At 41.2% G+C, this 16,576-nt stretch overlaps 1 protein-coding gene across 1 annotated transcript; it reads right to left on the bottom strand.

The window, feature by feature from the left end:
* Window positions 1–358: 358 nt before the first annotated feature.
* On the bottom strand, window positions 359–12,920 carry LOC308639403 (dnaJ homolog subfamily B member 6-like; the record flags this gene model as incomplete). The annotated part of the gene is made up of 3 exons (XM_081277671.1): window positions 359–994; window positions 1,552–1,772; window positions 12,909–12,920. The coding sequence occupies 3 exons, from the start codon at window positions 12,918–12,920 to the stop codon at window positions 649–651; spliced, it is 579 nt and encodes a 192-aa protein (XP_081133797.1). The 3' UTR covers window positions 359–648.
* Window positions 12,921–16,576: the final 3,656 nt, after the last annotated feature.

The raw sequence follows: 16,576 nt of genomic DNA, 5'->3' as shown, positions 1-16,576 counted from the left end.
TTTTTAAATGCACCAAACACATTCACATTTATTTTCTTTGTTTTTAAGCAATGACAAAGACCCAGTTTACCAGATTTTTAAACCTAAGCTTAACATTACATATTTAAACAATTGTCAAAACTTTACTAAGTTGCCAGCATTCATGCACAACTAGAAAACATCCTTAAATTTATATTAAACCAGAAATGTATTACTATTAATGCATTATTATCTTTCATTACTAAATACTGAAAAAAAAAATTACTTCTACAGGAGCCTCATCCTGGCAATGTTAGCTCCCAGCAGGCTGACACTACTTGGCTCACATGTCAAACACAATGGGAAGCAGATCCATGCTGGTGTTGAATACAATCTTGTCCTAGCACTACTCAAAAGTCAAGGCTCACGTTGGATTACATTTAATAAAAAAAGCAAAGTGCATACAGAGATTACAACAATTTTAAAGACAAAAAAATGGTCCTGTTGTGTGGTCCCAACAATAAACTCAAAAGTCTATGACAAATAGGGGCTCCAATGAGCTGTTTATAAATACTTTAGGTACAATCATACTGAAAGTCAAGTTTACCTGAAATCTTCAAAAAATGTTCCTGTTAATCCTCAAATGGTACTTGTTATAGATTAACATTTCTGTTAAATGCATGCATTGAATTACTTGTTATCCAAGCGTAGCATCTGCTCCTTACCATTTATCGTTAAGGACTTTAACTGGACGTCTTCTTCAACTTCTACTCTTTCTTGACCATTCTCGACAATTCTTTTTGTAGTGATTTTTCTCCAATTTACTATTTTGGTAGAAGTTGATATAGATTTGAAGTTACCCATCCCACTGCCACCAAATGATGTAGAAGAGAATGAAGTAAGGCCACTGTGACCTAGTGACCCAAATGAAGTAAATCCTGTATCAAATGCAGAAAATCTACCTCCAAATGATGGAAATCCACTGAAAAGGGAGAAAAACGAGCCTGCACTTCGGTTTCTGCTTCCTTGGGGACCTCTATGGTTCCCAAAAAAGTCTTCAAATGGTGTTGAGAGCCACAGCCAAAGGGGCCCCAGCAAACTTCCAGCTGCCGGCTGATGATTGGCTCACAGCAGCCCCAGCAACATCTAGCTGATTGGCTCCTCTGTGGTGATGTTCATTGGGCTGTTTCCCTGCCCTTCAGACTGCCAGCTGATGATTGGCTCACAGCAGCCCCAGCAACATCTAGCTGATTGGCTCCTCTGCGGTGATGTTCACTGGGCTGTTTCCCTGCCCTTCAGACTGCCAGCTGATGATTGGCTCACAGCGGCCCCAGCAACATCTAGCTGATTGGCTCCTCCACGGAGCTGCTCATTGGGGGACTTCTTTGGCTCCGCCCACACGACCCAGCCAATCAGCCTCAAGAGCAGGAGGATTGTGGGAGGTGGTGAGGTTTGTGTTGGGGGAGAGGCTTGTGGGAAGCCGGTGGTGGCAGTTGGGCTCTGAGGGTTTTTTCCTGAGGAGCTGTTTTGTTTGGCATTTGTAGTTCTAAAAATAAAGTTAGTTTCTTTTGACAAGTGGCTCCTGAATTGTGCCCAGCCAGACTGCGGCAAAATGGGTCTTCAAAGAAGTTGAAGGAAAATGGGTCACTTCCACCAAAAAATTCCCTGAAGACATCATCTGGGTTCCGGAATGTGAAGCCAAACTCAAATGGACTGTCAAAATGACTTTCACCTCCACCTCCACCATTTAAGCCTTCTTTGTTATACTTGTCATAGATGTCCTGTTTTTTAGCATCTGATAACACCTCATATGCCTTGTTGGAACAAGTCCCAGGACACGGCAGACAGGACGGGGTGGGTGGACAGGTGCTCACCGTGCTGCATGGTTGCGCTGGTCTCCAATTGTTATACACATATTTTATAACTTTTTATTTCTATTTTTGGTACTAGCAATTGAACCCAGGGGTGTTCTACCACTGAGCTATATCCCAGCACTTTTTGATTTTGAGACAGGGTCTTGCAAATTTGCTGAGGCTGGCCTCCAACTTGTGGTCCTCCTGCCTCAGCCTTCTGAATAGCTGGGATTACAGTTGTGCAATACCACAATCAATTATCACATTTTTTAAAAAAAATAAGATTTGATATAGGTTCATTCTTTCCATTTGGTTATACCTCTTCAGTCACTCTTAGGCTAAAACAATGTGCTTATCTTTTTTTCTTTGTTTTTTGGTGGGGCAGGTCATGCTGAGAATTGAATCTAGGTCCTCACACATGTTGGGAAAGTGTTCTACCACTGGTCTACATCCCCCAGCCTTTTTTATTTTTTATAACTTTATTTTATTTATTTATATGATGCTGAGGACCCAACCCAGTGCCTCATGTGTGCCAGGCAGGTATTCTATCACTGAGCCACAATCTCAGCCCCTATTTTTTATTTTGAGATATGGTCTTGCTCAGTTGCCCAGGCTGGTCCCAAATTTGCCATCCTCCTCCCTCAGCCTCCTGAATATCCAGGGTTACAGGTGTGCATCACCATGCTCAGCTAGTATGTTCACTTTAAAGATGCTGACTTTTTATGGGGGGGGGGTTCTTTTTAATTATACAAGATGTTCATTTTTTTTGGTACAGGGATTGAACCCAGGGGCACTTGGCCTCTGAGCCACATCTCCAGCCCTATTTTATATTATATTTAGAGACAGGGTCTCAGTGAGTTGCTTAGCACCTCTCCATTGCTGAGGCTGGCTTTGAACTCGCAATTCTCCTGTCTCAGCCTCCCAAACCGCTGGGATTACAGGTGTGTGCCACTGCACCTGGTTGTTCACCCTTTAAAGAGATCTATTGCTGTCATCACATAGGCCCCTTACCTCTGCACTATTACATAAGAAAGAAACAAACTCTCTTTTATTTAGGAGACTATTTTGATGTGCTTTTGTTATTAGTTTAGCTTAATGCATAATTTTGTATCTTATAGCATGACATCTTGTCAGTTTCCCCAGGAAATTTGTTTGTGCTGAATTAAAATGACCTATAGGATTGAGGAGTGTAGCTCAGTGATAGAGCACTTGCTGAGCATGTGCAAGGCTCTGGGTTCAATCCCCAGTACCACAAACAAAAAGAAAATAAACAAATAAATAAACAAACAAATACCATGTTCTACATATTTTTCAATTGATAGAGCAGTTGAAAGATTTTCATATCTAAAACCTTTGCCAGCCATAAGCTAATATATATAGGAAACTAAGAGAGAAACCAATCATTTAAAAACAGAACAAAACAAAATACAATAGGTCTTTTTTTTTTGAGAGAGAGAGAGAGAGAGAGAATTTTTTAATATTTATTTTTTAGTTTTCAGCGGACACAACATCTTTGTTTGTATGTGGTGCTGAGGATCGAACCTGGGCCGCACGCATGCCAGGCGAGCGCGCTACCGCTTGAGCCACATCCCCAGCCCACAATAGGTCTTTCTCCTCCTCTTTCTCAGAAGTCTCTTATTTTTGTGGTACTGGGGCTTGAACCAGGGACACTCTACCACTGAGCTACATCGCCAGCCCTTTTCATAATTTATTTTGAAGACAGGGTCTCACAAAGTTGCCTAGGCTGACCTCCAATTTGCAATCTTTCTCAGTTCTGAGTTGCTGAGATTATGGGCATGCATCACCTCACCTGGCAGTAACTTTGAATTTCAAGGTCATAATAAATGTATTCCTACTAATACAAGGAATATTTAAAATATAGAAATTATCATTACTCAACATCTCATCTCTTTTAAATTCAAATGCAGATATTTTTATTATATGGAGTTTCTATCTTCATGTATTATCAAAATGCAAAACATGAGCTCAGAATATTTTATTTATGGAGCCAATGAGATGGTAAGGGGCCATCATGGTGAGATGAAAAGGTGGGACAATGAAATAAACCCCTAGGCACAATAAATGATAACCTTCTGTAGCATGGCATGTTGCTTCTCTACCTTGGTGCTCTTTTCAACAAGGCCTGTCATGAGACCCTGTTAAAACCACAAAAGCAGAAATGTTTGCATAACATGAAATTGTTACCAGGGAAACATTTAAATAGGCCCTCCAGCTTCACTTGTTCTTAGTCAACTTAAAAATCACTAGGTTTGGAGGTCACACAGCTGGGTAATACATTATTCTCTAGCTTTGCTGTAGATAACACCTCTGACATATGGGTTATGATGATAATGGTTGCCTAGGTTACTTTTCAGGGATGTGAAAGCTATTTTTGCTGAAAATACTGGCTGTTCACTTGGGCCTGCAGATATATGATGCATGGTTGGAATGGAATGAAAGTTGTTGAGGCTAGCCTTGAACTTGTGATCCTCCTGCCTCAGCCTTCCAAGTAGTTGGAATTACACTGAACCTGACTACATCCTTATTTTTAAGTTCAAATTGTTTTATTCAACAATCCAAATTGTATACACACACACAACAGAAATGAAACAGATTTATCCTTCATAAACTTTCTCTTTTTTCTTTCTTTCTTTTTTCTTTCCTCCTTCCTTCCTTCCTTCCTTTCTTTGTGTGTGGTACTGAGAATTGAACCCAGGGTGCTTTATCTCTGAGCTACATCCCCATATCTTTTTAATTTATTTATTTTTTTTTATTTATTTTTTTTTATTTTTCTAAATGGAATGGAAGGGTTTTTTTTTTTTTAAGAGAGAGTGAGAGACAGAGAGAGAGAGAGAGAATTTTTTAATCTTTATTTTTTAGTTTTCGGCGGGCACAACATCTTTGTTTGTATGTGGTGCTGAGGATTGAACCCGGGTCGCACGCATGCCAGGCCAGCGCGCTACCACTTGAGCCACATCCCCAGCCCTTAATTTATTTATTTTGAGACAGAGTCTCACTAAGTTGCCTTGGCTAGCCTGGAATTTGTGATACTCCTACCTCAGCCTCCTTAGTAGCTGGGATTCAGGCCTGCACCATTGTACCTGGTCAGATTTATTTTCTAAACCTGAGATAGGAATTTGGGGATACAGAAAAAGAAACATATATGTAGTCTCAAAATAGAAGTGCCCATGCACCATTAGGATGTAGAAACATTCATGAACCCTTTTATTTTCTGTGACTGGGGACTGAACCCAGAGGCCGCTACCACTGAGGTATACCCTCAGTCCTTTATATTTTATTTTGGAACAGGTTCTTGCTATGTTGCCCAGCCTGGTCTCAAATTTGAGATCCTCCTGTCTTAGAATCTCTAAGATTAAAGAAGTAATCTGGCACACATGAATCTTTGAAATGCAAAACAAAAACCCCCTGAACAATCTCACCCATGTTCTAAGCCCATGTTCTTAGCCAATGTTCTTGGACTATGCCCTTTGCCTGCAAAAAGCAACCTGGTATAAAGGCAATACTTAAGCACTAGAAAATGTGAAATTGTGTAACTCCACCCTGACTCTAGTTTAGGCCCTAGCTATTGTCCCTCTATATATTAACATTGCTGGCCAAGGGGTTGTCTCTCCCTCTGGAGATGACTGGCATTTTCCCTTGAATAAATTTTCTTTCTTTCTCTCTCTCTCTCTCTCTCTCTCTCTCTCTCTCTCTCTCTCTCTCTCTCTCTCTCTCTCTTCTTTTTGTAGTACTAGGGATTGAACCTAGGGGTACTTTACCAATGAGCTAAGTCCAGATAAGGTCTTGCTAAGTTGCCCAGGCTGGCCATGAAATTGCAATTCTCCTGCCTTAGCCTCTTGATAGGATTACACAGTATACGCATGGGCCATAGCGCCCAGCTTGAATGTGTATTTCTTAATTTATCTGAAGAAGGTCTCCCTTGAGATAGACTGCATTTTCCCTTGAATATATATACCTGCTTTCATGAATAAATCTGCCTGTGTCTCTGGAGCATGCTGAAATTCTTTTTATCCTGTACTCAGAGGTCCTCCACTTGTCCCGAGTCAGTTCCAGTCTTCAGGACAAAAGCACAAGGAAACTGATTAGAAAAAATCTTGCAGAAGATTAAAACAAAACAAAACAAAACAATCATAAGGGTTTTTTTTTTGGCGGGGGGATACCTGGGAGTGAACCCAGGGCTGCTTAACCACTGAGCCACAATACCAGCCTTATTTTGTATTTTATTTAGAGGCAGGGTCTCACTGAGTTGCTTAGTGCCTTGCAGTTGCTAAGGCTGGCTTTGAACTTGCGATCCTCCTGTTTCAGCCTCCCAAGCCACTGGGATTATAGGAGTGCACCACCATGCCTGGATTTTTTTTTTCAGATATTGATGGACTTTTATTTTATTCATTTATTTATATGCAGTGCTGAGAATCAAACCCCGTGCCTCACACATGCTGACAAGCGCTCTACCACTGAGCTACAACCCCAGCCCCCCACTTTTTTTTTTTTTTTGGTACTAGGGACTGAACCCAGGGATGCTTAACCACTGAGCCACATCCTCAGCCCCTTTTTATATTTTATTTAGAGATAGGGTCTCACTAAATTGCTGTGTCTAGCTTTGAACTTGTAATCCTCCTGTCTCAGCCTCCTGAGCTGCTGGGATTACAGGCAAGTGCCATAGTGCCTGGCTTAGGCCTACTTTCTAAAATGCTTATAGTTTAAGCGCATTTGGTATTTTATTCTACTATTAAGATCTAATAATATTCCAAACCAAAATTCATCATCATCCATCCCAACTTTTCATCTGATGACATTCAGGAGTGTTTCTTTTCTTTTCTTTTCTGGATACTGGGGATTGAACCTGGGATGCTTAACTACCACATCCCCAGTACTTTTTATTTTTTATTATGAGACATGGTCTTGCTAAGTTGCTGAAGGCCTTGCTAAGATTCTCATGCTGGCCTCAAACTTGCAATCCTCCTGCCTCAGCCTCCCAAGCGCCTGGAGTTATAGGCCTGTACCATCACGCCAGCTCAGGAGTCTATTAAGTGAGCTGCCATCTCTATTGTCAGCATTGAAACTTAAGAAAACAAATTTCTCTGAAATCCCTGAATGATCTTGCCAGAATGCAAGATCATTGCATTCTATGTTCATTGCATTCTATGTTCTGTTAATGATGGAAAGTGTCATCTCTCTCCAAGTAGATGGCAAATTTGTTTTTCTGATTTGTTACTATCTATTAATCCAAAGAGAAAAAAAATGCCTCTCCAGAACACTGTCTTTAAAAAAGGCTTTTCATGACACTTTTCTGAGTAAACTCATTTGTTCATTCTAATAGCTGATAAATTATTTGGCCAGTTCTAATCATTTTTTCTCTCTCTCTGGATTGAGCTCTGGGATTCTCTAACACTGAGCTACATCCCCAGCCCTAGCCCTCATTTTTTTTATTTTATTAAATTGCTGAGGATGGCCTTGAATTTGCTATCCTCCTCCCTCCGCCTTTTGAGTTGCTGGGATTACAGGTGTGTGCCACCAGCCTGTTTCAGTTCAGCTATTTTTTTTTAATCTTCAATATCCACTTTTTTTTAAAAATTTTCGGTGGACACAACATCTTTGTTTGTATGTGGTGCTGAGGATCGAACCCAGGCCGTACGCATGCCAGTTGAGTGCGCTACTGCTTGAGCCACATCCCCAGCCCAGTTCAGCTATTTTTATTTCTGTTCTTTCATGAGATAATTTAAATTCCAAATATTACCTGCAAACCACTTATTGTCCGAATGTTACTGAACCCAACTCTGTCTGCTTGTTGCACCACAAGCCAATTAAGCCACAAAACAAGGTATTGAAGCAATAAAAATAACTTTGTTTGAAAACCTGGCTGATCCAGAAGATGGAGGACAGTCATTAGAAGTCCGTCTTCACGGGCTGGGATTATGGCTCAGTGGTAGAGCGTTTGCCTAGCATGGGCCGGACCCGAGTTCAATTCTCAGCACCACATAAAAATAAAGGCATTGTGCTACACCTAAAAAAATAAATATTAAAAAAAGAAGCCCACCTTCACAATAGCTAAGCTATGATACCAACCTAGGTGTCCTTCAATGGATGAATGGATAAAGAAAATGTCATATAAGGGCTGGGGTTGTGGCTCAGTGATAGAGTGCTTGCCTCACATGTGTGAGGCACTGGGTTCCATTCTCAGCACTGCATATAAATAAATGAATAAAATAAAGGTCCATCAGCAGTAAAAAAAAAAATATTTAAAAAACAGAAAATTGGGGCTGGAGATGTGCCTCAAGCGGTAGCGCGCTCGCCTGGCATGCCTGCGGCCCGGGTTCAATCCTCAGCACCACATACAAACAAAGATGTTGTGTCTGCCGATACTAAAAAATAAATATTAAAAAAAAAACAGAAAATCTAGTATATATACAAAATGGAATATTACTCAGCCATAAAAAAGAATGAAATTATGGTATTTGCCTGTAAATGGATGGGGATGGAGACTATCATGCTAAGTGAGATGAACCAATCCCCAAACACCAAAGGCCAAATGTTCTCTCTGATATGCAGATGCTAACAAACAACAAGGCAGTGGGGAGAATAGAAGTACTTTGGATTAGACAAAGGGGAATGAGGGAAGGGAGAGGATGGGAATGGGAAAGACAGTAGAATGAATCAGACATAACTTCCCTATGTTCATATATGAATACACAACCAGTGTAATTCCCACATGATGTACAACCACAAAAATGGGCAGTTATACTCCCTTATGTATACTATGGCAAAATACACTCTACTGTCATGTATAACTAAAAAGAACAAATTAAAAAAATAATGGGGCTGGGGATGTGGCTCAAGTGGTAACGCGCTTGCCTGGCATGTGCGGGGCGCTGGGTTCAATCCTCAGCACCACATAAAAATTAAAAAAAAAAAAAAGATGTTGTATCCACCAAAAACTAAAAAATAAAATAAAAATTAAAAAAAAAGAAGTCTATCTTGCTCCTTAGAGTCAGTGAGGGGTTCTTTTTTTTAGCCATTTTTTTTTTATTTTTTAGTTGTAGTTGGACACAATACCTTTATTTCACTTATTTATTTTTTATGTGGTGCTGAAGATCGAACCCAGGGCCTCCTACATGCGAGGCAAGCGCTCTACCCCTGAGCCACAGCCCCAGCCCCAGTGAGAGGTTCTTAATGGGGAGGTTTAAGGAAGTGGGAAAAAAGGAATGCAAATAAAATCAAGAAGCTATTTTTGAATTGCAGGCCATAGGTATCATGAGAGTTAGGTTTCTCTGGTTGCTACTATGGTAGAAACCTGTAATTCAAATAGTGTTTCAGTCAGCTTTGTGTCATTGTGACCAAAATACCTGAAAAGAACAACTTAGAGGAGGGAAAGTTCATTTGATGTTCATGGTTTCAAAAGTCTTAGTCTATAACCTCAGCCACTTATCAAGGACCTAAGAGTCCCTTGTTCTGGGCCCAAGGTGAGGCAGGACATCATGGCTAAAAGGTAGGGCAAAGGAAAGCAGCCTACCACATGGTGACCAGGAAGTGTGTGTGTGGGGGGGTGGCACTGGGCAGATGCATTCTTCCAGGGCACACCCCTAGTAATCCACTTTGTCCAGCTACACCTCACTGTAGACATTCAGTCATCACCCAGTCCATTCAAACTAGGATGGACTGATTTGGGTACAGTTCTCACAATTCAATCATTTCACTTCCCACCATTTCTGCATCAACACAGAAAGTTTGGGAGGGATACCTTATATCCTACCCATAACTAACCATTGTTAGTATAGATGACCATCTTAAGCTGTACATTAACAGACCATAAGCTTCCTGCCACCTGAAGTACAAGAATGGAGGTTGCTTAAAGGCTGTTTGTGTCTTCTTATTACTGGTGAGCTATTAAGTTTTTAACAATCCCCTATTATGCCAGGAGCAGTGAGGCACACCTGTAATCCCTGCAGCTTGGGAGGCTGAGGCAGGAGGATCATAAATTTCAAAGCCAGCCTCAGAAATTTAGCAAGGCCCTAAGCATCTAAGTAAGACCCTAGCTCTAAATAAAATACAAAAAAGGGCCGAGGATGTGGCTCAGTGGTTAAGTGCCCCTGGGTTTAATGCCCAGTACCAAAACAAACAAACAAAAACAAAACCCAATCCTCTATCTTCTAGGACTAACAAAGTTTTTCAATATGGAGTTAATGTTGCTACATTAAGACCAGAGGTATAGGGGCTGGGGTTGTGGCTCAGTGGTAGAGCGCTCACCTCTCACGTGTGAGACCCTGGGTTCGATCCTCAGCACCACATAAAAATAAATAAACAAAATAAAGATATTGTGCCCATGTATAACTAAAAAAATATTTAAAAAAAAGACCAGAGGTATAACAAAAAGTACAGGGAGAGCCAGGCATGATTGGCACATGCCTACAATCCCAGTCACCCAGGAAGCTGAGGCAGGAAGAGTGCAAGTTCAAGGCCAGCTTCAGCAATTTAGCAAGGCCCCAAGCAACTGAGTGAGATCCTGTCTCCAGAGAAAAAATAAAAAGGGCTGGGCTGGGGATGTAGCTCAGTGACAGAGCATCCCATCCCTGGATTCAATTTTCAGTACTAAAAAAAAAAAAAAAAAAAAAAAAAAAGATCTGAGCATGTGGTAAAAATGCCCTGTACATCCAAAACAGAACAATATATGATAAAAATCAAGATCATTTTGAATAAGAACTTTAATACAATTTGAATAGGTGGATATTTCTTTTTTCCTTTCCATTCCTTTGTTTTTTTCAGACAGGATCACACTAAATTGCCCAGGTTGACTTGAAATTCCCTATCCTCCTACCTTAACCTCTGGAGTACCTAGGATTACAAAACAGTAACTGGGATAACAAGCTTGCACCATAGCACCTGGCTCTGGATATTTCTTTAGCATGTTAAAATGTGTACCTGAAACCCACAGGAGCCATCTACTAAAGTGAGAGAAAGAATGAGATTGATTCCTGTCAGAATATGACATGTCCTAAAAGAACTAGCCAATGATAGTTAAGAAATTAGAGACAGAAACTAGAGGAGCAAATTTTAGAAATGAAAAAATATATAATATTTTTTGAAAAGATAGGTGCCCCTACACATATGGATATGCTGAATAAACTCCAGTGGCTGTACAGATGCAAAAATGTAAAATAGTTAATGTCAAACCACAAAGAAATTTAGTGATACTTTTATAAACTTGGGAAAAGGGAGCCTTGCAATGCTTTTTTTTTTTTTTTTTTTTTTGCACCAGGGATTGAACTCTGGGGCATTTAATCACTGAGCCACATCCCCAGCCCTTTTTATTTTTTATTTAGAGACAGGGTCTTGCTGAGTTGATTAGGATCTCGCAAAGTTTCTGAGGCTGGCTTTGAACTCATGATCCTCCTGCCTCAGCCTCCCGAGCTGCTGGGATTACAGGTGTGTGTCACTACACTCAGGCTTATGCTAGACTTTATAAAGGAAGACAGTCATGTTTCAACAGGGAGTACTTTATAATATGGCAAAAGTAGCCAGGAAATAATAAAACTTTGTCAAGGTGACCTGACAGGTACCCAATCCCTAAAACCACAGACTGTCCTTTACTGATCCCACAGATTGCCATAAATTGGTTTATTATCCCCTGAACCCATTACTAACTAAAGCCTCCATTCCTGATACAAGCCAGAGTCCAGGTAACTGGTAACAAAGCCCCCTTCTATTTTTATCTGATCCTTTCTTTCACTCCTTGCCTACTTGCCACAGATGAGCTGCTCCTTAGCAGCTCGTCAAGTCTTAGGTTTTCCACAGCCAGCATGGCCAATGTGGGCTTTTGGCTCCTTTGAGGACCGGTGGGCAAACCATCTGTGAGCAACTGCGCCTCCCACTACTCCCCCAGGGGGTGAGGTCAAGTGTAGGGGGCACTTGGCCTCCCACTACTCCCCCAGGGGGTGAGGTCAAGTGTAGGGGGCACTTGGCCTCCCACTACTCCCCCAGGGGGTGAGGTCAAGTGTAGGGGGTACTTGGCCCCATTATGGTAAGGTGGGACAACGGTGTGGTTGTTGGAATTGTGTCTCACAGTGTGAAGTTTTGATTCTCTTCCTGCTCACATAGTTCAACCCATAGACATAAAATCCTAAATATAAAGTTATAATGGACATAAAAATTATATATGTATATGTAATATGAAATTATATACATATATATGTATATATGATATGGGTAAGATTTTTATTTTTTTTTCTTTTTGGGTAGTGGGAATTGAACCCAGGAGTGCTTTACCATATTTTAAAAAATATTTCTATTAGTTGTTGATGGAGTTTAATTAATTCATTCATTTATATGCAGTGATGAGAATCGAACCCAGTGTTTCACACATGCTATGCAAGTGCTCTACCACTGAGCCACAAGCTGCACCCCCCTCCCTTTACTATTGAACTACATCCCCATTACAACCTTTTTATTTTAAGACAGGGTCTGGGTGCGGCTAAATTGTTGAGGCTGGCTGTAAACTTGCAATCCTCCTGCATCAGCCTCCAGTTGCTGCGGAGGCTTAAAATCATTTTTATGGTAACCGATGTGTAACCGATGTGACTCTGCAATCTGCATTTGGGGTAAAATTGGGGGTTCATAACCCACTTCAGTCTAATGTATGAAGTATGATATGTCAAGAGCTTTGTAATGTTGTGAACAACCAATAAAAAAAAATAAAGCAAAAAAATCATTTTTATGAAAAATTTTGAAACTTGCTATGGTTACATGCTGGTTCATTATTACTTTTTATCCATGCATTTAAGATTTCATAATCAAAACAAAACAACAAGCCAGGCGTGGTGGCACATGCCTGTAATCCCAGCTGCTAGGCTCAGGAGGCTGAGGCAGGAGGATCCAGAGTTCAAAGCCAGCCTCAGCAATTGGCAAGGCACTAAGCATCTGTGAGTGAGACCCTGTCTCTAGATAAAATACAAAATAGGGCTGGGGATGTGGCTCCGTGGTCGAGTGCTACTGAGTTCAATCCCTGGTACCCCCCCAAATGTGGAACCCCAATAGATCTCCAGGAGCCAAATCGGATGCAATCACACAAGAGTCTGGACTCACAACCGTTCCCATCGCAGCGGTCCCAAGGAGTGAGTCCTGGCCTGGGGGATAGTCTATGTGTCACAACATCACACAGCAAATCATTTCACACCGCGGGAAAATCAAACAACAACTCTTAACATTGATTAGCACATATGCTGGCGGGAACAAGTTGGGTAAGGATGATTGGTTAGTTCAAGTGATGGATACGTTTTGAACTGATTGGTTAGGCCATGAGGGGTTGCAAGAGTGTATATGCTAAACTGCAGGGTTGCCTAATCATTCTATCAATCACCGAAACTACTGGGAGGGCTGCTTGGTATTTCAGGTATCTTCCCTGTCTCACTCTGATTGGTTGTTGCTATGGTTGAAAATTAGGCCTCGGGCATTCTTTTGGTCTTTTCAGGAACTTGCATTTTCTGAGTCTAGGACATCTGGTATGGACAAAAGACTCAGCTGGGTAGCTATGTGCTTAGGAACAGGTTTTCCAAGGACAAGGGTCACCCTCCCCCTTTGGATAGGTCCTGCTCTGAGGTACAGGCTGGTTTTTCAAAAATGGAGTCACATCAGTTTCTCAGGTGTAGCTTAGTGGTAGAGCACATCTCCTAGTATGTGTGAGGCCCTAGGTTCCATCCCCAGCACCAAAAATTAAAAATAAATAATAAGGTAAACAAGCAAATAAAACATTCTTCTGGGAATTGGGATAACACACAGGCCTCTTCTTTTTTGGGGGGAGGGGGTACTGAGGATTGAATCCAGGGGTGCTTTAATACTGAGCTACATCCCCATTCCTTTTTTAAATATTTGAAACAAAGTCTAGCTAAGTTGCTTAAGGTCTCACTAAGTTGCTGAGGCTGGCCTTAAACTCGAAATCCTCTTTGCCTCAGCCTCCCCAGACACTAGGATTACAGTCTTGTACCTCCATACCTAGCTCCTTTTGAAAGGGTAAAGTTTCTAAACTGGAAAGCTTGAATTAAAATGTAAAAGATTAGGTATTATTAAGTTCCTCTGTTACACCCAGATTCCTGAGATAGTTAAGACAACGCCCTACTGGCCATTCAGCCTAGGGCCCTGTGCAGCTTTGTCACAGGGCCCGAACCAATCAGTTTGAATGTGTACCCAGTTTAGAAGTGACCAATCACCCCTGCCCAGCCTGTTCCCGCCAATGAATGGACTAATCATGTATCAGAGTTGTTGTTCAATTTTCCCGTGCCTCATGATGATTTGTTCTGATGTATGCAAAGCCCCCCACCCTCTCCAAAAGGTGTACTTAAGCTCTGCTTGACCTCTGCTCTGGGCTCTGGGCTGCTCTCCCTTCTTGAGTGAGCACGGAGCCCCAGCGCGCTGGAACGGATCCCTAATAAATCCCCCTTGCCATTGCATGGAGCTAGTCTCGTGTGGTCTCTCCTTCTCCGACGTTTCGCCAGACCCTTACACTTTTTGCTTTTTAAACTTGACTTTTTTCTGTGCATTTTTCCTTTACATTTTTATTTTTACTCCAACTCCAGGCACATTCCCTTGAAGAATTGTACCTATTATGTCTAGAGGTGTATTGAAGAATATATATCTCCAGCTGGGCACAGTGGCCCACACCTGTAATCCCAGCTGCTCAGGAGGCTGAGACAGGAGATCTTGAGTTCAAAGCCAGCCTCAGCAAAAGTGAGGCACTAAGCAACTCAGTGAGACCCTGTCTCTAAGTAAAATATAAAACAGGGCTGGGGAGTGGCTCAGTGCTCTAGTGTCCCTCAGTTGTTCAATTCCTAGTACCAAAAAAAAAGGGTATATACCTCTATCTGATAATATGTGTACATGGGGCAAGTTGGCCATTGTTCACTGTTATGCAACCAAATCCTCTATGAGTGCTAAATGTCTGCATTTTAGGATTTATTTTGTTAAGAGAGAGAGAGAGAGAGAGAGAGAGAGAGAGAGAATTTTAATATTTATTTTTTAGTTTTCGGTGGACACAACATTCTTGTTTGTATGTGGTGCTGAGGATCGAACCCGGGCCGCACGCATGCCTGGCATGCGAGCGCGCTACCGCTTGAACCACATCCCCAGCCCCTGCATTTTAGGATTTAAAAAGATGATTATATACTATGTTTAGCTAAATAGAAAATACTATTTTGCACACTCACATCTATTTTGTTTATAAAAATATATTTGTTACACTAATATATGTAAAACTACAAATATCCAGACTCCTCTTATATATCTGCATTTATTTATTTATTTATTTATTTTCATTCCTGGGATTGAATCCAGGGTGCTTAATAACTGAGCCACCTTCCCGGCCCTTTTTATTTTGAGACAGGATCTCACTAAGTTGCTGAGGGCCTCAATAATTTGCTGATGCTGGCTTTGAACTTGTGATCCTCCTGCCTCAGCATCCCAAGCCTCTGGGATTATAAATTTGTGCCACCACAACTGGCAGCATTTAGAAAGATACATATAGATAGACTTACATGCAATTTACTATATGTCTAGATAAAAACATAAATGCATCCATGCACACATCTCCATATACATAAATATATTGTAACAGTGGACCACTTCATGCTTTGAATATAGCCCTTGCTGCTCTGCCACTGAAACTTAGTTTTTAAATGGACATGTTGCCTTTTTTTCCTCTCTCCCTGTACCTCCCTAATCTCTACCCCTCCCTAAACTCAGGAGAAACAGGATTACCTTTCTTCCCCATTTTAGGCAGATTTATCTGTCCTTGAGTACAAACTCACCCTAGAAATGAAGTAATCCAGACTTTGGGGATGGTATTAGAAGATCTTAGAAATGTCTCTCTCAAAAAAAAGGAAAAAAAGAAAGAAAAGAAACAACTATCTCCCAAATTAACAAGTAAATTATAACTCAGAGAACAGGAGGAATATGGCCTTTGAATCACCTCTTTAAATGCCCCCTCTTCCTGCTGATGCACAGAATCACAGCCTCTGGGACAGGAGTCCCCTGTGTTTTCTTTTTTCAAGCTGAGAGGAAAATAAGGAAGGAGAGACGGGTAAGCAAGAAATGAGAGAGGGAGACAGGCAGAGATACACACAAGAGTTTATTTTTCAGAGCTGACAAATAAAGGCCATGTCTATATAGGAGAGAGAGGCAACACAGGCTTGAGTTCTGGGACTTTTATGGGGGAGGCTCAGGAATCAGAGCCTAATGCAGGCAGTTAAGGGTTGGGTTGGTATGAGGGAGTGGTGAGCCTTTCTCAGAAAGGCGCTAGGGCGGGAAAGAGAAATTTTTTTCTTTAAAATGGTGACTGTGACTTAAGATGGCCATCCAGATGCTAAGCAAGGACCTTATAGTCTGTCTTTTTTGTCTGTTACTGGCCCTTTAAGACCTGGGCCATGATGTGTAGATCTTACCAGATCTTGGCTGCATGGGCCACTTATAGGAATAAACCTGTCTAAGAGAAAGAGGGTTTACTGAAACACAATCTAGCCTTTGAATGTTTTCTTCTGAATTATTAAACAATCTTGACATTAAAGTTGGTCTGTCAGGGGTAAAGTATGAAAGAGATTCTATATGTACAGGCATTTATGCAGTTGCATGATAAGGGGTCTGAACTATCAGAAACTAATTTGAAGGTGCCAAAAGGCACTGCCTCTGGTGTGCAAGGATAGCAGGACACCAGAAGAAAGGGTTAAAAAGATTTAAATCTTTTAAACCCAGTGCTGGCACTCTCA

This window comes from Spermophilus citellus, assembly GCF_964194105.1.
Source record: "Spermophilus citellus genome assembly, chromosome: X".
Lineage (NCBI taxonomy): Eukaryota > Metazoa > Chordata > Mammalia > Rodentia > Sciuridae > Spermophilus > Spermophilus citellus.
This window is presented reverse-complemented; position numbering and strand designations above follow the sequence as displayed.